A 23330-nucleotide genomic window follows, 5' to 3' on the forward strand; every position below is an offset into this window, starting at 1 on the left:
GACAAATGCAGCCTTAGACACCGTTGTGCCTGGGGCCACATGGAGCAGCTAGCTGAAGCTATCTCAGCTAGCCTCCGCCTGAGGTAAGGCCTAATGCCAGGCTGTCTGCCTGGCCAGAGAGCGATGGAAAGAGCAAGAGCTGCAGGTGAAATCTTATCAGGTCAAATGACTCCACATGGTCAAACTTGGCATGGGGCACGCTTCCTGAGGCTAGCCCCCTGTTTTGTTTATTTAGTTTTACATATTAGTACTATTGAATATTGAAGTTATTACAATATTAAATAAAATGCAAAATCTTGTATCTTATATAGCATAGGCCATATCTCTCTCTCTCTCTCTCTCTCTCTCTCTCTCCAGCAAGATCGCCTTCGTCTGACAAGACTGAAGACAGAGCTGTCAGACTCTGTCCAGCGTTATGGAGACCTGCAAAAGGTAATACTGCTCATGACTGTCCATGGAACTGCAATACTTTCTTTTGCTTGTACCTCTGGAGAGCTCCACATGATTAAATTATTTTGTGATGGACAGAGATGAAACTCTCACAAGGAAAAAAAAAGTTCAAATAAAGTCAATTTAGCAAAGCTGTAAAAGGCACTGTTATTGTTTTTTTTTTAATGCTGCATCATCCCCTCTTGCTTTTTGTGTGCCTCCTTGCAGAAAATCGCAGACAGATCCAGGGCCTTGCTTCCCCCGGCACAAAAAGATCGAAAGCAGGTGAGGAGAGCCACGTTGTCAATAACACCGGAATTACTGGATTTTTGGAACGACGAGAAGATAAAGAATGATCATTTATTCATACCCAATTAACAGCAGTTCCATGTGCAATTTGTTTTCACACACTGTGCGATGACCTAGCATTTTTACATGAAAGTGCACATACAAAGAACCAATATAAAGTTTGGTTCATTGTACTGCTGTTCCTTTTTATCTTGTGAGATTCTTAGTTTGAGTCAGACATTGTACAGGAGGAAGTGTGGCCTTGTTCTCTGAGGAAACAAAATGTTTCTAGTGCCCAGCGCCAAAAATGAATAAATAAACACACCTGAATACGATGTTGCAAATCTCAGAACATCAGTACCATGCCCATCTGTTGAATCATCATCACTAATTAATTATCATGTTCTGATGGCCAAGGGATATTTGATGAGAAGTGCTGTCATTGTTTTGCTTAGGCAAAACGAGTGTAGGATCTAAAATATGAAATATAAAAGTTGTTCTGCTTTTCTCTGATCTAAAGTCACTTGTTAACGGTACAGGGGAAAGGGGCAGGGTGGTGTTAGAGTTTGGGCTCTCGCTGTGAATGTGCCTTGGCTCGGTGCCAGGGTAGACAGTATCTGTGTGCTGTTCTTCTCACTGCGGTAATTCACTGTGGTTCAGAACCACACACAGAGACAGGCAGGGTCTCTACACCCTGCTGATCCTGCCGCTGTGATAATCCACTGGGAGGTTTGTCGCCGTGGTCAGCAGTCTAATGTGAGCCAAAAGCTTTTCCCACAATTCCCTGCACATTACTGATTTTACCATTTCACTGCTTGGTGTGTGCGCGTGCTGTTTTAAAGGGCAGAGAAAATTACTGTCTAGGCTACACTGTGTGTTTCATCATAGACAATGCATTTAGTAATCATACGACTTTTAGCACTGCAAACAGTGTGTAACAGGTTGCTTGCATGCTTTTCAAGACATTATACATGGAAGGTTTTTTTTTTTTGCCTATGTGAAGTTAGTTCTATGCCTTTCAGAACATGGACAGTGCACCTAAGGTTAGTTCTATGCCTTTTAGAACATGGGCAGTATAACTAGAGTTAGTTCTATGCCTTTTAGAACATGGGCAGTATACCTAGGGTTAGTTCTATGCCTTTAAGAACATGGGCAGTATACCTAGGGTTAGTCCTATGCCTTTAAGAACATGGGCAGTATAACTAGAGTTAGTTCTATGCCTTTAAGAACATGGGCAGTATACCTAGGGTTAGTTCTATGCCTTTAAGAACATGGGCAGTATACCTAGGGTTAGTTCTATGCCTTTAAGAACATGGGCAGTATACCTAGGGTTAGTTCTATGCCTTTAAGAACATGGGCAGTATACCTAGGGTTAGTCCTATGCCTTTAAGAACATGGGCAGTATACCTAGAGTTAGTTCTATGCCTTTCAGAACCATGGACAGCACACACAGGGAGCGTCAGACAGTGATGCTGTGCATATATTGATGCTGAGTTGGGTTCAGCGTTGTGGATAGAGGCAGGAAGACTCCCCAGTTCATTTCCTGCCCACCCCTCACGCTCCCCCACGGTACTCAGTTGGCTCACCCACTCTGACATTCTCACCTTTCAAAGGTTGTGGCTTCCACAGTGCCCCAGGGGAGTGTCACCGCCAACAGGGCCCAAGGCTTCACCCCTCCCACTGCAGCACAGCCACAGAAAAAGCAATAAATAAGCAGCAGAAACTGGGAGCAGTAACTGCACACAAGTTTCATTCAAAGTTGGTAGGATTTTCAGAAGACCAGGCGAGGAACAAGTGAGACTGGCAAACTTTGATTCGCGAAAGCGGCTCAGCACTTTGACACCCTTTGGACTGTGCTTATCTGATGCTGATGCAGGACGACTGTGTTTCTGAAGGGGGGTGGGCTGCAGATCAGAAAAGGAAGTGACAGGAAGCAACGCTTTTGATTTTCAGGGGGCTGTGACAGGTGTCTGGTTGAACCAGATAAGCACAAACAAAATGTGTGAGAAAAACTGATGTGGGAGAGAGAAACAGGGAGCCTGACCATGGTGTGCAAAGCCTCGTCTCTGTCTCTTCGGAGGTTGCCAAGACAACAGAACGTTGGCTGGTGGTATTGGCTCGCTGGGGCCATTCACCCCGTACAGGCAGAGGGGAGCAGGTGAACTCTAAGACATTGCACTCTGTGTTTATAAGACACACTCACTTGTGCAGACACCATATGCTGGACCAGACTCTGCAAAATTGTGTCTTGCTCTCCCTATCTGCAATTCAGTTCTGTCTCAACCTCAATGACATATCACACACGTACACACACACACATACACACGCTCATACACACATACATGCACACACACACACACACACACATGCACACCCACAAGTACACACATACACACACATGTGCATGCACACACACATACACAATGGCACGTGCTGTCAAATACATAATAAATTGTTATGTTGATTCTCGGTGAGAAAATAAGACACATTCAGTCAGTCATATGCAAAAGAAGTTGCATACTGTAGAAACCGCGGCTTAATTGCTTCCTTTCTATGGCTTTTTTAAATTAAATTTTTAGCATTCCAGGAGAGAACTTGCCACCTGTCACCTCAAAACGGTGATTTCAGCTTATATACTGTTCAATTTGTGTTGTATCTTAATAATGATCTGATGTTTTCAGCTGAGAAAATTCCTTGGAGATTTGTCTTGGCCACTCTCTCCTATCCTCTGTCCCTGCTTGTTAACTGCAGGTAATCCAGCTCTATAATTGCAGCTGTGTGTGTGCTTCAGAAAGAGAGCGAGGCAGCGTTAATGTGTTTGGGTTTTTGGCTGGCGTGTCATTGTACAGGTCATAGCCCAAACTGAGAGAAATAAAGAGAGAGGGTGAAAGAGAGAGAGTCTCCACATGGTTGTTATCTTCTCAGATAGCACTGTTATCTTCTCAGATATTCTCAGGGAGAGAAGGCCACACACAGACACACACACACAGATGCACTGCACTATTAATCAGTTCATGTTAAATTACTGCAATTATATATATATATATATATATATATATATATAGAGAGAGAGAGAGAGAGAGAGAGAGAGAGCAGGGAGAGAAAGTGGGTTTAATGACAAATGAATAGATTCCTATGTTACCTAAAATAAGACTTAATAAAGTAACTGGGCAGGAGATTGAGGTTTTTTCTTTCCCCCCCTGGCAAATGTCATTTTCCAGGATTAATCACTGTCTACATTTTCAAACATAATGCATTCCTGTTAAATGCCTTTTATGCAATGCAATGCAGTTGTGTTAAAAAAAAAATAAAATAAAATAAAAACATTTTCAAAGCAAAGGCCAGTGTTCAATATAGCCATTGAAGGTAAGACAGGAATACTGTGAGACTGAGTGGTAAAAGATTGAGATGTGCGATAAATAGTATGTAAAACATATTGCTTTGGGTTGAATGGACAGCTCTGTATGTTGAATGGGCAAATAATCAACTTTCCATACTAAGATATAGTGTAATGTTTCAGGGAACCTCTGAGCCTTTCTCTATAATGTGTTTCCTTTACTTATTTTTGACAGATACTATACACAATGGCCTCAAAATGTATTCATACCCTATAAGTTTGTACTAAAAAATAAGAATACTATTCAAGTCTGGTCTTTTCTTCTCAAATGAACGTGTATAAAATTTGAACTCTTCAAAATATGCATGGCGCACATTTTCCTGTTCTTTTCTGAATACTTCTGTATATTTTATGTGAAGCACTTTATTATGCAGTTGTGATGGCACTTAATGTCAGTGTAATTGTCTCTTTGCTCTGCTCTTTGTGTTTGTGAAACAAGCAGTACACACTGGGGAAGCACAGAAAATTAAGGTTTTGCCACATATTTACTGTGTTATTACGTGTTTTTCCTGAGGCAGAATGTACATTTTGGCTCAAAAGTGTTGTAGCACCCTTGTTTGCACCCTTGTTAGACCCTTTAATTTTGATTAAGGTGGTATATTGAATTTTAAAGGTCCCATATTTTAGAAGTTGGAATTTACCTAGGTTTTTTTATTGATTCTGCAGTTTGGCATGATACTGATGTGCTGGTAAAATATGCACTCAGTTCTACTTCTCATTTTTTTGTTGTATAGGAAAAGAAAATTCAGGCTAAACAGTCTGTTCAGAATTGGCCCCAGTTTGTACTTCACAGCTGGATCGCTGTGAACACTTTATCATTTCTAACTACGTCTTTAATTTTCGCATAAACCCACCCTTGGTTAGCGGTAACACCCGCTTTTTCATGATTTAGCATTTTCGACCACATAGTATAATTACGAATGCATGAGAAAGTGAGATTTCATCCAAAGACATCCAAAACTGGCCACGTTAATAACTGGCTACAATAGTAAGAGCTTGGACATAAGCCATTCTAGCTTTCTAGCTAAGTAGCTAAGTTTAGGATAGGTAACCAATTTTTTGCAATTGGTATAAAAAGCTTGCTGTTTTTACAGTTCCTGTAAGCCCTCAATTCTTGAACCAGCTCCTGGTTTTCGTACGTGCCTTCAAATTTGGGATCCAACTCCTGCTCAACATACACAGCGTACCGGTTGATTAATGGATGGCATGCTTGTTTGTTCGCTTTTCTGGAGGATTTCCCAGTGAAGAGCAAATTACGAGTAAAATTGTGAAACTAAGAGCAGTTTCATTGTTTTGCGTGTAAAAGTTACAGCACAAAAAGCATACACAATTAGTCTATATCAACTCTGTTTGGGTGGCTTATTGTCAATGGCCTCTATAAAAAAAAATCAATCAGTCTCCACTCATGCATTATACTCTATATGCTTTCACACTTTATCTTGGGGTCTATAAATTGGCTTGTGTGTTTTTTTTTATTTTTTATTTGCCATCCCTTTCAAATTTGTCAGGAGCTGCCGTCTCAACAGCAACATTTGATATCACAGTTTAGAATAATAACCAAAGCCAAATACAAGCAGGATTCAAACTGGCAAACACAACAGGCCTGGCACGGTAACCACCCCATGCTGCCATATCCTTCAGGTACAATCTGATTTCAGTGCAATGTAAAGAAATATAAACCGCTACTATAAAATCACATGTAAAATGGTGGTACAACTTCATAAGAAATGGAAATGTCATTGATTTACTCTGAGGTTCTTTGATAGTTATTGTGAACACTACCACCATCGTCTGATCATTATCATCATCATTATTGTCAGTTCCATTATACTGATTGTCATACAATAGCCATTATCATTGTTCACTGTGATCATCGTTACACTATATATAAACTTCAAACTCAGTGTAGATAAGATCATCATCATTATTGTCCGTTCCATAATACTCATCGTCATACAAAAGCTGCGTCATCATGAACATCATTGTCACCTTCATTTTTGGCATTTTATTCAATTTATGGACATACTTCGGCCTGCGTGTATTTTTGTTTGTGCTTGTGATATGGTAGGTTTGTGAGATGGGTGTGTTTCTCTACCCAATCCCTTTCCCACCCCCATCCCTGGGTCCGAGGCTAGAGCAGTATAACCACAAGGCTTCTCATTCCCTCTGAAAAACCAAAGGGTGCTTTTTTTCTAATGAAGTAAATAATTAACTACAAAGAAGAAGCAGACAACTGTGTATTATGAAGAAGAACAACAACAACTGTCCATACCGAAGAAACCAATTGGATCATTGTGGTTTGTCATGGTTTTGCACTGTTAAAATGTAAGTGTTTGAATAGCTTTGCAAATGCAAGTGTCCCTCCGTTCAGGTACAAAAATGAATAGCAAAGCATGAGATGGACTTATTGACAGACAGTGTGGTGGACAGGTAAATAAGTAGAGTTGCAGATTCAATGAGGGGATAAACTACCCTTTGGGGACCTTAAGAGAAGTTTTTCTGTGTCAGAGTGAGCTGTGATGGCTGCAGAAGACGAAAGGGGGTGAATCACACAATTCCTGGAAACAATGGACACCCCGGGGGCTTTATCAATATCATGCATATGCAATTAGACAAATTAGCAGATCAATGTCAGGCCCTCAATGCCCTAACTCCCACAGTTGTGTTCAATTTCCCAGACTATAATGTCCCTTATCTGCAGGAAAACAAAATAGACTGCCCTTTAGTCAGAACATCACTTAAATGTTTTGTGCTGGGGTGCTCTGTGGCATAGCAATACCTAATGCTGTATATTTAATATATTGAATCATTAATATATTGTCTGGTTGATTTTGTCGTGATGCTAGGGGGTGGGGTGGGGGGAGCGGGGTAGCACATCGAGCTCAGCTGTCCCCTGGTGCAATTAGCAGCAAGACTATCATTTCTCTCTTCTCTTTTCTCTCTACTTTATCTGAAAAATATTTCATCTTACATAGCATCGGCCATATTCTCTCTCTCTCTCTCTCTCTCTCTCGCTCTCTGTCCCTTTCTCTTTTCTCTCTTTCTTTGTTTCTCTGCCATTCTCCCTCTCCTGTTTCTGTCTTTCACTCTAGCCCTTGGTGAAAAGAGCATATGAGTGGGCCATATTAGGCCGCAGCTGGTAAGCCATCACTTTAAAGCAGGTGATTCAGGGAATAGTGTCTTCTGTGGTTTGTGGGTGGAAAGAAAGGGTGGGTGGCAAGAGCCCAATGGAGGGATGGTGAACCTTGATATCACTTTGTCTTCCGATTGTACTGGCAGCTTATCGCTTTTTGTTGAAGAACAGCAGGTGAGCTCAGGCTGTTGTTCTTCTGCAGAGCCCTCAGACACCCTTTGCGGAGCTGTGTGATGAGGAGCCGGTATTTGGCGGAGCAGAGAGCGTGGAGGGGGGAGGTCAGGCATTCCTGGCGGAGATCAGCGAGGAAGACGTGGAGGCCCTCAGGCAGAGAGAGGAGGCACTCCTGCAGATCGAGGTACCACGCAGTATCCCACCACCTCCTCTAACACCCCCACCCCTTGTCTGTACCTTGACACCTCCTCAGACATCAACACCCCACCCCTGCACTACAGCACATCACCTCTCCTAATATCAGCACCTCCAGCCCTGCCTTGACATCTCGGAGATGAACCACCCCTGCCTTGCACTGCACCCCTCCAGCCTGCTGCACCTTACATGCTGCTGCAGGAGGCTATTCAGCTGTAGGAGGCTACAGAGCTCAGTCAGAGCACTGCCCGCTCTGTAATCTAGGAGAGACCAGGGGAAAAAAGATATCAAAATAGCAGCCTGTTTTGATTGGCTAGATAGTGAACAAAACAGCCGCATACAAAAAAAGAATTCATAATTAAGAGCGTGTTCTGACTCATTTGGGCATATTTGTTTCCGGGATTTCATTCAGTTTCGTTGACGCCTGTGCTCTCCCACTGTTAGGTAAGAATTGATTTAGGTTGAGTCATTTGCTGGTCACAGACACAGGGGAAGCTACCTGAAAATTGACTATTGACCTGACCCTGCTTTTAAGTATTTTTTCTTTGGGTAATTTTCTCTCTTAAGCAAATTAGTAATGAATTCCATTGCACAAGTCATTAGCAATGGATTCATGCCTAATGTGGCAATAATAATAATAATAATAATAATAATAATAATTTTATTGTAGAAACAATTGATGTGTTTTTGGTTCTATTTGTTTCTCATGAAAGCTAAAACAACTTGTTCCATGTGGAGTACACAGGTGCAGTCAGGAAGAGCAGAATTAGTGGCTAAAAGGTGATCTTTATTGAAACTGACATTCTTGTTAATTGTACAAAGAAATCAAGTGCAGGTTCACAGCAATTTATAAATTAAAGGTGAGCAATTTGCTGCTCATACTTGAAGTTCACCAGCCACCATTGATAGGGAGCTCTTCAATTACAGGACATGGTACATTGAATTAAGTGAAGGTTGTGAATTTTATAAAAGGTCACCCCAATGACTTTTCTGGTTGGCTTGAGCCACTTGTCAACGTGAAGAGCAAAAACATGTTTTAGCCAATCAACATAGCCTTTTTCATGCAATAGGACAGGCATAGTAGCATATGAGCTTTCACTCGGGAGGGTGAAAAGAGGACAAAGACCATTATGGAGAGGATGAAATCCCTCCAACTTTTCTTTCTTTCTCCCTAATTTATCCAAGACATTCCCATTCTCTATTCTCCAGGACACAGTCATGGTGCCCCCTGTAAACAGGAAACACAAACACTCCAGCATCAAGGTCATGGTGTAGTCTGGGAAAGTTTCATTTTTCAAATGAATGCTTCCCTGATGTGAGCCAAACTTTTCTGTGTCAGTTTGGAGAGGCAGATTGAACAGGCAGACTGTTCTTGTACTTCTACTTTGAATAAGTTATTTGCTCTCCTAAATTAAGATCAGAACATTCTGGAAGCTGTCCTGTCACACCAGGATGATGCAAAGATGTGCTTTTCTGGAACCTTTTTTTCTTCCTTTTTTCTGGACATTTTTCTGTCTCATTGTTTTTGTGAGATGAGAACATCTGCTTCCAAATGCATGTCAGATTTGCAACTTATTCCTGTGCCTATGTGTGCATGCCTGGGTGTGTGTGTGTGTGTGTGTGAAAGAGAGAGAGAGAGAGAGAGAGAGAGAGAGCATCCCACACCCACAGACAGTGAAGAAATTAACAAAAATCTTCACCCTTCTCCCCCATGGAGAGAGAGATGGGCTTTTCTCCACTATTTGTACTCAAATTCCCAGCTCAATTTCCCAAACAGGTCAGTACTGGTGCTCTGTAAAATCACTCAAACCCCAGCATGAGGCTAATGCTGCGCTAAGACACGCCACCTGGCACATGTCAGGGACACGGTCACAGAACACAGTCATGGAATGAGAGCAATGGGGGGGAGGGGCAGGTCTGCATGAATGGCTAGTACATGTAGTAAATGAACTGTGCCCATAAAAATCAATGACTCCTTTAATCACAGATTCCAAATTGAAGAATACGGCATGAATTACTTGTTGGGCAGACTCCAGGACCTTAATCCATGGCAGTTTACATTTTACGGACAACGCATTTGTAAAGCTGAATATGCTCAGTGAATTTCAAGAAAACTTACAGTAAGCAAGAGGGAAATGACAGCAAGCCCACCAGGGGACCAAACCTGGAACCTTCCAATTAAAAACGCGGTCCCTGAACCACCATGGAAAATTGCAGTACGTCAGGGAAACAGGCCAGATTATTCCTCCTTAAGAAAAAGAAAAAAAACATTCACCCCCTCTCCCAGAACTCCCAATCTAGAGAGACTCACACTTAGCTTTACTAAATTAATTTTGGAAACAAAAAAGAAAGAAATTCATGCAGGCTGCAGCAGAGGGCAGGTTGCAAGAAGAATCTGAATTCAACACCTGGCTCATTACAGAGAGGAAAAAAATATCCAGCCACTCTTTCATCTCAGATACACACCTGTGAAAAAATGTCTCCAAAAACTAAAAAAAAAAGAGGTTTGTTGTCTGATACAAAAGGCAGCCTGCTTTTGCAAAGCACCAGGATTTCAGGTGTGAGATTAGATCTGTGTACTCACAGATTAGGTTTTAATCTGACATTCGGTGAATTATGATCATTTTGCATGTGCCCTTTTTTTAACGGCAACAGAATGGGACACCTTCTGTGTTTCTTTCAGTATGAGATTATTCTGTTCTTTTACCTCAATGCGCCTTGCTTTCCCTTTGATGTCCAGCAATAAAATATCTTGTGTACATTTTGATTTGAGTGGCAGGGATCATTATAATGCTAAGCATAGGCTGCCCTGTAGAGGGCAGTAGTTGAGTCAGCCTATGGGAACAGGGACTGAGTGCATATTTAACTGTGAAGAGGGCATTGCTTCCAGGCTTCACTCTGGTTATTAGCCAATTCCAGTTTCAGCCTGTGAGTATATCGCACACAGTATTGATGCACATGCGTACACACACTCACACGCATTTGCTCTTTCACTCATGATCGTGAAAATTCTTCTTCTTGCCCTCTTGTGATCACCACCAGTAATTGGTCCGCACTTCCACTACACACTGTCTGGTTATGGTGATTTTATGTGTGTGCCTGCATGTGTGTGGCTCCAGCTCTGACCAAACAAAGCCCCCTCCTAGCAGACAGAACACGGACAGGAATGAAAAGTAATTGAAAAAATTGTGTGTGTGTGTGTGTGTGTGTGTGTGTATGTAAGTGTCTGTGTGTGGGCGCATATGTGAAGATTTAGATCATATTTTTTAATCATTTAGCCCTTCACTGCAGAGATGTAATGTTTCACTTTTTAAATGGTTGCAGATTGGTATAGATCCACAACCTCTTGGTTTACCTTTCATAAGTCTCAATAAAAGCTTGTACTAAAATGCAGACTCACTGCAGTGCGCCCCTTGTGAGTAGGAAATCAGGCACATGGTCATTCAGCTCCAACTGCCAAGGAAGCATTTTATTTCACATTACAAAATCTTTATTCAGCATGTAGGGTGGCATGTTTTACTTAAACCTTTTATGGCTGTACTGGAAAATGCCATCTCTACTCAGCACTAAGTATACGCATCAATCTGCATGACGTAACTTACCACAGCAGTGGCTGTTCGTCCCTCTGCCAGCGCAGCTCGGATGAGGGGGTGGTGGTGTAAAGATTTCACTACCATATTTTCACCAGAGAGAGAGCCGGAACTGTATAACCACACAAGTGTGGGTTCCCCCATTTAGCTGCACACACATGTGCTTTCCCTCATTTAGCTGCACACACGTGTGGGTTCCCTCATTTAGCTGCACACACATGTGGGTTCCCTCATTTAGCTGCACACACGTGTGGGTTCCCTCATTTAGCCGCACACACGTGTGGGTTCCCTCATTTAGCCGCACACACGTGTGGGTTCCCCTATTTAGCTGAATTTTAAATGTTGTTTGACCTTCCACACTAAAGGGACACATTTTACACTCATGAACCCCCCAACATTTTCTCCATCTGCCAGATGTGCTTGTCAATGACGTCAAACACTATTAGGGCAAAAGAATTAAGACAAATAAGCAGAAAACCGACAAACATCAGAGCAGAGGAGACAGCAACTGAGTAGACAAAGTGTTTGGTAAATGCATTCAGACAGCACTTTTTCTCACTGTCAAATCTACACAGAAGGACGTCTCCATCCTCAGATGCTCCGTCTTCCTTTCATCCTTAGAAACACTGAGATCTCCCAAAACAGACATGGTGATGTAAACACACTTACAGTTGAAAAAAAAAAATGTGACAGCTTTCTTTGATTGCGAGGAAATACATTTCCATGTTAACATGAAACCGTTTGCCTCTACGAACCGTTCAAAATCGTGACTGGAATCTTCATGTCAACCCTCTAGTGCATGTAACAAAAATGTTCCTAGATTGGCTGAAGAGTTTGTTCTTATTATTAAACTGTTCTTGTGTTTTTATGTGACCACTGTAGTGTGAGGGGAGATCAATTCCATGATTCTCACTGCGACACGGCCAAATTATCCAAATAAAGATATGATTGGTTACATGGTCCATCATACAAGAGGTAATTGGCTCTCTGTGGAACTTTTTAGCAGATGTCTGTCATAATGTCTGTCATTATGCTCTGTTCCACTCCATCTGAGCGTCTTCCAGAGCAAATCTCACTGTTTTTCGATGCCGTAATGATACCTTTGTCATATAGATACACTCAGGACTGCAGTGTGCATTTACAGAAATAACAGTTATGTAAGTGTCATTAATGGCTTCATCTGGGATTACATTTCCTCTGGAGTTTTTGGTGAGAAAAAAATGAAAATCAGAGATCATACCTTGCCAACATCATCCTGCACTCCCTTGGTTTATAAGGCTACACTGCTTAATGATTTCATCAAATGGCAGATTTTTATGATGGCTGTGCGAACTGTGTATTCCTGCAAAATGTCCATATGCGCTCTATCAGGCAGTGCAAATAAGTCCACTAGGTGGCAGGGATACGGCATATGGAACAAAAGGTAGCCACTACAGACAATGAAAAAAAACTTAAGCTATCAAAAATATTGTTATGTGTGTTTATTTCATTTGTGTTCTGTTTTCATTCTTTTTTTCTTTATGTATGCAAGCACTTCTTGTACACTTGAATGAAAAGCACACTATATATGAGGGTTATTGTTATACATAAATATATAATAATACATGCCTGCTACATATATATATATATACATATATATATATATTATTTTATTTTTTACAGTACATTTAGAAGTCAGAGATTCAATTCAGCTCACCAGCTTTTTGGCAACATGATAGTTACCTTTCAGATCTGATTTGTAGGGGTGTGATGTTCTTCTACAGAGATCTAACCATTCCAAGAGCATTTGTCTTCAGACAAATACCGTATCTTAAAACAATATCTTCCCATTCAAATGCATGGTACTTCACCTATAGATGGGTTCTCTGTGAGAAAAAAAAATGGAATGGTGCATTTTTCTACAGTCACTCAGTACACAGGTCTCAATTAAAGTGAGAGTTAAATTCATGAATCTGAAAAGTAAAGATCAGACTTAATATACAGTATTACATTACTTTTAGTCTTACCAAAGTGTCCCTGTGGGATGTTGTTATCCAGGGGTGTGGCAGCTGATTTGCATTTTAATCATTTGCATTCAATTGAATGCTGTGCTCTCAAATCAGTGACTGTTAAAACCATGCTGCTGGGTACCAAGAACAGTGCACTATGTCTTCAAAGGAAACTTTGCAGCCAGAGAGCTAGCAAACCCAGTGTGCATTGCTGTGTTTATAATCACTGTGTTTATGAACAAAACAAAGGGCTCATGCTTTCTTAATGCAAATAAGAAAAAAAGCAATTTTGAAACAGAAATAAATCAATAATATTATTCATTTGCCATTCTGTGAATTTTTTGTTGTCCTCTTTTGAAGTGTCTTATGGCTTCATACTGGGAGCCAAATTGTGCCATATGCCTTTGTAAACAATGAAACATGCAAAATACATTTAATTTTTATTTACATTCATTTTAGTCACCAGTTGTCTGAAGTTGTATTGGGAGTGAAGTTTGATATTGAGTTGTTTCGTAAAAAGGAAATGTGATAATTGCTCAAAGCTCATGGAGGAGGCTTAAGGACATTACAAAGCAAACCCTCAAGGTTTGTGTTCACGGTTTGAGTCTGTTTCAGTAAATACAATGTATCTTCACTCTTAAAGAAATAAGCCCTTGGTTCCTGGTGTCAGGGAAGTGTGTGGTACAGTAGTCCGTGACTGGATGATTCCTTTCAGTTGGGCCTCTAATCTTAACTGTTTGCTCAATTCCAGCACCTCGGTACTGAGTACATATTTTTCTGGGTTTTGATACTTTCACTTTATTCCTAAATTGTGATTATTGAACCAGCAATGGATTGTTTCCCTCTTTGATTGATTGTTCCGGTTATGTGAACTTTTCTTTTGATTACACTTCGTTCCTTTTTTAGTTTGCTTTGTTCATATAAAGTTTATATGTCTTTATAAAGTTTTCTTTCAAAATATCCACAGACTCCAAGCCCCACATATAATGCATCCAATGTAGTCACACCATTCTTAACAATGAATCCCCTGTCAAATGCACAAATGCACAAATGCATAGCCGTGACATGAACATTTAATACTTATGAATTAGGCCATTAGGTTGGCTCATATGAGACCTAGACAGGGTCATTAAGTGCAGCCCAGACCAACCTATGCTGTCTGAAGTGTAGCTGAGTCCACCCAAGCAGGTGAGGGTAGAATGTGGGTGTGTGATTTGATGGTCTCACAGACTCTGTGATTGTTTTTTGGGGTTCTCCCCCAGCTTGAGTTGATTAAAGACCTTTCTCAACTGCCTACCTGGGCTCTCTTTGTAGCTTTGGGCAGTTTGTTTTCTCTGAGTTAGATAAATGGGAGTTCTAGTTTCCAGTAGAGACAGGCTTCCACAGGCTGTTTGCCAAGTGTGGTGATGGGGGAGGGGGAGGGTCAGCAATGTGATTGGTGTCTGCCATGGTGGACTGGTACCATAAAAAAACTACTAGACATGGGTAGAGATGTGGCTCCAGCTTTGTCCGTTAATATATTTTTCAAAATATGCAAATGCATGTCCTCAGCGCCAGAGCTACACCCTGGATAGTACTGCCCAAGGCCTTCAGGTCCCCCCCAACCCTGCCACCTACCCTTACCCCCCCCCCCCCCCCCCCCCCCCCCCACCCTCGCCCCTCGGCTGTGTATTTGGTGTTAACGGCGGACTGATCTGTCAATAAGCAGTGATGGAGCATGGCCTGTGCTCGATAGCCTCCCACTGCTTGTGAATTGGGGACTTGACCAGGGAGTCTCTTGGTAGGACCTGACAAACAGTGAGTCATTCTGCTGCAGGAGTAGAGCTCTCATTCTGCTCTTTTTCTCTGTTACAATGGAATAACCTTTAGACCTGCACTTTCATACCATAAAAAAACACATTCTTATCCAGTAATATGTGCGTGCCAATTACTACCAATTGAAAAATTCAAAAAGAAATCTTTGGTTCCTTTTCTCAATAATATTAATGTTAACAACCAAGCCCAGAAATGTGTTTACCTTAAGAGGAAAAACTCGGTATCTTTCTGTCTCAACAAATGAAAGTGGAGGTTGTTTTTTTTTTTTTCAAAACTTTTTTGATCTGCATAAAACAGTGACTCATCAAGCTCCCAAAGAGGTAACTGCATACCATCTGACATCCCAAGAGCACTCTGTCCCATCAGAAGTGGGGACCATTATTGGGGAGAAATCCATTATCATTTACAATCATCTCCGGTGATAAAAAAAAAAAAGAATAAAATAAATAAGTAACAACGAGTGGAAAGAGAGAGAGCTGCTATTAATACAGCAAGAGAAAGGAAATAAGTGTATTACTTTGGTAAATGGCTCAGGTTTGACACATTTGCACTAATGCGGGGTATTTACAGTATGTCAAAAAAAGAATAAAGTGGGGGGAGAAGAGGGTCGAATTGTGCCGGAAATCAGGTATCAAATTGCTAATGTTGTGCTCGTGTGGAATTACTCACACACATCTATGGCATATAGGCAACAGATGCAAGGAAATGGCTTATAAGTCTCTGATAACCACCTATACCTACTACCACAGCCATAGCTGAAAAAATCCTTGTTTGGAGCAACTTTTTTACTTTTCAGAAAACATGTTTGGCACAACATTTTGTTATAATAATAATAATAATAAATTTGGGTTAATATGGCTAATTCAGTCATAATGTACAGTACTAACATCAAATTATTAACATGGAAGAAGAACCAGATATAAGGGATGATATTAGTTGTACCAACGAGTTGGAGAAAAACACAAAAGTTGTCACTTGGACAGTTCAACAAGTTTAGAACTATGACTGTCATGCAGTACAACTATTTTTTGAGAAATGTGTGGTTTGCAAAAACAATTTAAGTGCAGATATGCTTTAAGTAAAAACCACAAAGTAATTTGTAATTCCATTTTAACTGGATATTACTACCAAAGACAAGGATTGAACATGGATTGCAATCTTGCTTGAACCCCCATTCACTTTTAACAACCACTATTGTAATGGCCATGGTCATACAGTAAAATATTAATTGAGAAAAAAGCTTTCCTCCATATATCCTGTCAATACTAGAAATTAGTGTTTTCACAGAGGAGATGGCTGTGAATCGAACAGACCAGTATCCATAGATACTGTTCTGTTCGATTCACTTCAGGCCCTACCGCACTGAGAGGCTCGTCATGATGAGCCAGATGGTTATGGAACAAGTCAATGAGTGCTTTCAGAAACAGTTTCTATCCCAAATGCATCTGAGATTCCATTCAGCAAATGAAATTCTCCGAAATAGTAGACAATTCATTAAGAGGCTGCTTTCAAAGCGTCTCTGCAGCGATAAGGGCTTTCTTCCTCTGTTATGAGAATGAGATTAATAATAATTGAACATTCACAAAATCGCCACAAAACAAAGAAACAAAATAAATGCTACATGACTTTAGATGCATGCTATTAAGAGACTAGTTTCTTTAATGGGCTGTTTTTGACCCAATTTGGAATTCCTAGTTATATTCATGGCCCCGCCATTTGCAAAATGTCTCTCTTCATTTTGTACTGCCCAGCATAGTTCTGCAGTCCAGCTGAGCGCTCAAGTGCAGTACATGTCATGCACAGCTGGAGCAAGCAGACTGCAGCCACTTCATCAACCAGAGCAGTCTCTCTTGGGCCAAAAGAAGGAGGCAACCCTGCCAACAAAACCCCTCCCTCCATGGGTGAAACTACAACCAATTATGTTCCATCATAGGATGTTGCTATCTTGAGGTGTTATCTCGATATATTTTAACTCTTTATAATAGTACACATTTCCAGAGATTAATAAAATGACATGCACAGTAATGATGAAGTGCACTCAACACTTTATTCAGATTACTTTTATGATCATTCCATCAGTATACGTGACAGTGCAGTTAATACCCCGGTAACATGGGCATGGATTATAGTTTGTTTCTCTGCTGTATGACAGTATCATTGTATTCAGTGATGCGTGTTACATTTGTGTTTGAGCGAGTGTTAGATACTGAAGTATGTGAGAAGAGTGGTGACGGGAGAGGTACAGAATGTCTTTTGAGCCAGATTATATTAGTTTTGCTGGTTCATGTATGTATCAGTGGCTAAACAAATGCTCATTTGCAATAAACAAAAAAAAAAACGTAGTATACAGATTGGCTGATTGACTTGTCGGCCTCCTGCATGCAAAGGTTATGAAAACACCAGGAGTGGCCCAACACTGAAATATATGGCGTGTGAATCTGTGATTTATTCCCGTCTAGCTATGTGGACGGGGCTGCTCGTGAAATTATTTGTTGGGTCAGACAGGGAATGCAGAGGCTGTCCAAACACATTTGAGTGACAGGGACCTTTGAGGTATTACATAAGCCAAACTGTCTAGGCGGTGGGGGCTAATTTATTGCTGTCATTCTCCCAGTAAACAGTGAGATGTAAAATACTAGCACAGAGGAATATTCACAAAACATTAGCCCTTAATTGGACTGACACCTTGGTTTATTTACTTATTTTGTTGTTTTTAGTTGTTGTCTTTGAAAGATTGTATCTGAAAAGACACTATGAGAAGTTATGAGGAGTGAGATATAGGAAATTATGTGGAGGAAGAAAAATAAATATAAAGAGAAAGAAAGAAGACAGGGGGAGAGAGAAAGAAGACATGAGGAAGAAACAGAAATGAAGAAGTGAAATGAAGAAAATGAGAGATAAATGAAAGATATAGTGATATAAAGAAAGATAGACATGCCTCCGTTCTGTAAATTCAAAGTTCTGAAAGTAACATACAGGGTTATTATTTTCAGGGTCCACATTCTAGCGGCCAGGCTAGATTTAAGGTCTGGTCACCATGTCAGAAGCACTAATGATGTGCTGTCCGTATCTCTCCCAACATGCCAGCTTCCTGCAGGTTGGGTCGCCCCGCCTACTTCACTGTTATTGGTTTGTATGAGGCAGCGGTTTGATCTCACTGTGGCCACAGGCGGCTCAAAATGTACCCATCACTTATAGGAGTGTGCTAAAAAAAAAAAAGCACAAGTACACACACACACACGCACACACACACACACCTACACTCTCCCATTCCAAACAAGCACAAGTACATACACACACACGCACACGCACACAGACACATACACACACACCATAGCTGCAGAATTTATGGCCGTCATGATGGGTTACTATAAGAGAACATACAGTACCTTCAATACCTTCCACTTTATTCCTCTCAGAGGTAAAGCCAGCACAAACACAAGCCTTTCTGCAGGTGTGCCAGTCTTGTGATTAATTGACTGGTAGAAGAAAGACTCCTCCTTACTTGATTTGTATCTCATACCCTGTTTTAGTGTGGGGACATTTTATGTCTCAGGAGGGCTTGTCCTACTTCACAGCATCATTGTGATTTTTCTGAAGCATCATGGCTATCACACAAGTGCCGTAGCCCTGCCAGGAGAGTGCTGCGGGTCTCAAACACGCTCGATTAAGGATCTAAGAAACGGAGGTGTTTCAGAAAAATGGGCTCAAGTACCTGCACCAGGGGAACCCTTTGTACTCTGCTAAAAGTGTCCTGTCAGTGAATATCTACCCATCTATCCATTCATTTGTTCATCCCTCTTTTACAGCAAGCTTTTAGGTGTACACTTCAATATGTAGTGGTCCATATCAGATTTTTTTTTTCTCAATCAGGAATCCTCATTTTCCCATTCCCAGGAACAAACTTGATGAGGAATTTTTCATTTGTGGCTGTTGTCACTCAAGAAATAAAGTGACCATAACTTAAAGTTGGAAAGCAGAGACCAGCGATCTCTGTCTTTATAGCACATGCCATACTCTCTCTCTCTCTCTCTTTCTCTACCACACTCCCCTGTAGAAGGCATTATTACCATATGACTTATAATAGTGAGGATTGGTGTGGTGCACCAAATTAAAAGTCACTTGTCGGCCGTGGAGCTAATTTGTCAGCAGAGGACATTATCCACTCCATTAATCTGGAGTTCACTGTGTCGAGCACTTGACAAAGCTGTGATTTAGGCCTCGTTCGCTCCTTTCAGCTAATCCAACTTCCCCAAAGCAGGAAAAAAGCTCCACAGGAAGTGAAATCAGCTCTCCACATTGTGTCTTGTCATATATTCTGCCGCCATCAATCAGTGACGTGGGGCCTTGATGGTCTTCTAAAGATGAGCAGCTTACTTAGAGCTAAGGTTAACCAAAAACCATGGATTTGTAATGATATACATCTTTGGGGTATTGCACATGCCATGGCATTACCCCAAAGTAATATTAACAACAACTCTGCATGAGTTCCTGGTTAAAATGCTTTGCAGGGCTGCTGGGTAGCTCACTCTGTAAAAAAGCTGCTTTCGGCACGAGTGAGCAGTCTCAGTCCGAATCTGACCTATGCCAGTGCTGACTGTAGCCAATGAGTATACACAGTTTGTATGTGGCACCATGTTTGACAGTGGTTTGATTTCGGCCAAGTTCTCCTTCTTATAAATTATACTCCTAGCACTACTGAGGAAACAAGACACGAGAGAGCAAACTGGATGGGCCAATGGGATGAGCACACAGTGCTCATGGGAGTTGTAGCATCACGTAGTATCACCTCAAATTAACGTAATTATTCCAGATACCTTTTGTAAACTACAATGATTTTTTTCATAGAAAATGCTACCAAAAGGTCACCTGCCATAGCGGCTGGTAAGAGCGACGTTACATGGCACTGCATTTGGCGGGTGCCGGGTGTTAAGCCTTGTAAACAGGTGATGAAAACTGCAACAATTCAACCAATAAGGTATTACTCTGAGCAAGCTGCCCACCTCCCCACCCCCCAGATCCTGACTGTCTGCAGAAACAAATTCTACCCAACTAATAGCCAAAGTTAGAAAAGGTGTTCTTTTTGGGCACAGGGAAACTTTGAAAGATGAACTTGCAAGCGGAATTAGAAAACCAATTGACTAGTTACCCAGTAGGTCTCAGAAATACACCCCCATCCAGAATTGCCAACAAAAACAAAAAAGACAAAATAATTTATGAATAATTATTTGCCAGGCAAATTAAACCTACCATTTGCCGACTTGTTATGCAAAATGTGCCAAGATATCTTCCACAATGACATTGTCTTCTGGTTTATCAGGCTTCGACTAAATGAACAATAGTACAAAATTAACAATCGTAAAATAATAATTATACAACCTAAAGAAGATGGAATTAACAAACTACCCCCCCCCCCCCCAAAAAAGCATCTGTCTTCCTTCCTTTATCTCCACTACCCATGCAATGTCCCCACCTCCTCAAAACTGTGGCAGTTTTGGAAAGCCTTATCGCCCCAGATCTCTGCCTGCTATGGATGCCTGCTGCCTCTTTCATATCCGCCTGTCAGAGACACACCGTTTATTTGTTTTCTGGGCAGGTTGGGGCCGTGGTGATGCCGGCGTCGACCACCCCCGCCGCGTCTGCGTTCCAGCGGCTTTGTGCCTTTATATTCTTTTCTGGTTTAATTGTGGGAGCGTGATGGTGTGTCTCCGGGACCGCATGTGAAGGCCTCTAGCGTGTCAGATGAACCTGGTGTCTGGATCTAAAGGCGTGACATTTAAGGCTAATGAAACAATAGGAGCCCTTTGGTGACCTTTTGTTCATGCGTTTGTGTTTTTGCGTTGGTGCTGAATCATAATAAAGTGGTGAGCAAAAAAAACAGCAATGAAACAAACAGACAAAGTAAAAGTCCTACTTTCTAAAAGAGTTTGCCTGTAGCGCTGTGTTACAGTACGCTATTAATGTCTACCCTGGCTCTAACATTTCGCTCTATCCTCTCTGCAACCAGCTCTGCAACTTATACTTTGCAACCTATCTTAATTATTATTGGTGTATTGGATTATGTTGTACAAGCCAGTTTCTTGTTCAGGATTCAAACAGATGCCATTCTGGTCCTGTTTTCTGTTCGCCACTTCACACATAGTAGCCGTTCATACATGGCCAAAGCTTAGAACCAGGAACGGTGTATGCGCTCATGAGCAGATGCAGGAAGTGAACCTGGCCTGCTGCACTCCGCTTGGGGTGTGTGCGTGCATGTGTGTGTTCCTAGTTGCGCGTGTGCGCATGCAAAAACATTGTATATACCATAGATCCTATAGACTATCCAGATGGTCAGTTTCACGCTCTTAACAACTGTCTCTACAGTGTCTCTACAGAATACATCATGAATATTCATGAAAGGGTGTTACCGAGGACAATACTAACAGTTGGATGGTCTGCCCCCAGGCACACCTTTGGTGCATATTCATAAATGTTAACATAGCACGGAAAACTTCTGTTGCCAAGCTGAACCTCCTATGGTAAAGTACAGAGGAGTGCTGGAGCTGACCATGGACTTACTATTGAGGATCTGTTCACAAAATAATTTTGAGTAATGGAATGTTGTGAATGTAGGCTGAGCTGCACGATGAAGCAATACTGGACATACGCTGTGAACACAGCCAGTTCTGCAGGCATTGACAAGGGCGTGGCATGTTCTGCTATGCCTGGCAGCAGCCAGGGGAGGTAGATCCTTAGACAGGTGGTCAGATGGCAGGCAGTGCTGCAGTAGGAGTGGCCCATACAGATCCCCTCCCATCCATTCCTAAAGTAAGTCATGCAAAGTCAGAGAGAATATGGCTGAATATAGCATCTGTAAAATATACACAATGAGCATGTGCTGGCCTTAGGCCAGCCTGCTATGCCTGTGGATCAGCTCACCATTCTTTCTCGCCACATGCAGACAGACTCACAGAGACACGCACACGTACACACATACACACATACACAAGGCATGGTGTTGAATACAAATACCATATTTGGCAACACTCAAATAATGTGTTCTCCCCGAATGTTTTCTCGGCCCAAATTTGGCCAATATTATTCGGATTCAGATCTTTTTTTGATCTCTTTGATGCTCATGTGCAAGAGCTTGTCTTCACAAAATACAACTTGGGGAAGTTAGAGTAACAGCATATTGGCTGAAGATGTATTCCACCCAGGGAAGCTTTTTGATGTTTTATTTAATTTATCAAAGCTTATGCAAATCAAACATACAGGTAAAGGGGGGCTTCAACAAAGAGAGGAGAACAAGTATTAACAAACAAAAAAAACAAGAAAACATGTTAGCCCTACTAGTAGTTCATAATGAAGATGAGGAACTATTTTTTAAATTATAAAAGTTGTTTATAATTGACTTAAGTGTCCCTCATGTAGGGGTGGGCTTCATGTAGTTCATACTATGCAGCTCAGAGTAAGAATGAGTACATTTTTATTTATTTATAAAAAAACATTTTGTTTATGTTTGACACTTGATTTGACTGTTCGTTTTTTGAATGCAAATACAAATAATTTACTTAGTTGAACAAATACAGATACAAATACATATAGTGACATCTCCCTCCACCCCTGACACACACACGCACACATATATCAGCTTTCAACAGCAAATGCAATATGTGTGAGAGGGAACAAATAATTTTGGGTGGATGTGACAGCCGTTAAGGTCTGAGGAGTTTGCCGGCAGCCATCTTGGCTCTAACCAGATGGTGACTTGCCAAAGAGCCAGGATGGATGCCAGTTTCCAGAACAATCACAAACACCTATGATGAATGGACAAATAGGTGAGGGCATAGAAATATAGCCAGCGCATATACTGTAAGGATGGAGGAGCAGGGAAGCTGCGGGTAGCAGATATGCATAGTTTTTGTCCAATGACATTGGGACATAAACCTTCCCAAAATATTTTCTGTGGCTGATACAGTCAGAATAGACTCTTTGCTGGACCATACTGAAAGGAATATATAAACTCAGTTGGTTCCACTTACTGTGAATCAAATGCATTGTCTTATAAAGCTAAAATAAAATGAATCACTGATCATGTCAGAGCTTTATGTCTAGTTGTATATGCTGGTCAATTCTCAAAGCAACTTTGCTCCATCAGTAACAAATGTCACACAATATTTTGCTTCTACTACTTTTTCTTGTCGTAGTAACTGAAAACTTTTTTTAAATTTTGTGTGCCTTGTATTTAATTAATGTCTTTATTAGAACATTGTATGTTATGGCTCCAAGGACAGTTCAACAAAAATGCATTCAAACCATTAAATTAATTACACAAATTG

General features: G+C 41.1%; 1 protein-coding gene across 1 annotated transcript in view; it reads left to right on the forward strand.

Annotated features, from left to right (window-relative positions):
* Positions 1-23330, forward strand: part of tsnare1 (T-SNARE Domain Containing 1) — a 165849-nt gene that overhangs the window by 79403 nt on the left and 63116 nt on the right. The window contains exons 6-8 of the mRNA XM_035389640.1: positions 358-432; positions 658-714; positions 7450-7605. Of these exons, the coding sequence (XP_035245531.1) occupies positions 358-432; positions 658-714; positions 7450-7605 (288 nt within the window). The remainder of the gene's footprint in view (positions 1-357; positions 433-657; positions 715-7449; positions 7606-23330) is intronic.

The sequence above is a fragment of the Anguilla anguilla genome, chromosome 1, assembly GCF_013347855.1.
Source record: "Anguilla anguilla isolate fAngAng1 chromosome 1, fAngAng1.pri, whole genome shotgun sequence".
NCBI classification, from domain to species: domain Eukaryota; kingdom Metazoa; phylum Chordata; class Actinopteri; order Anguilliformes; family Anguillidae; genus Anguilla; species Anguilla anguilla.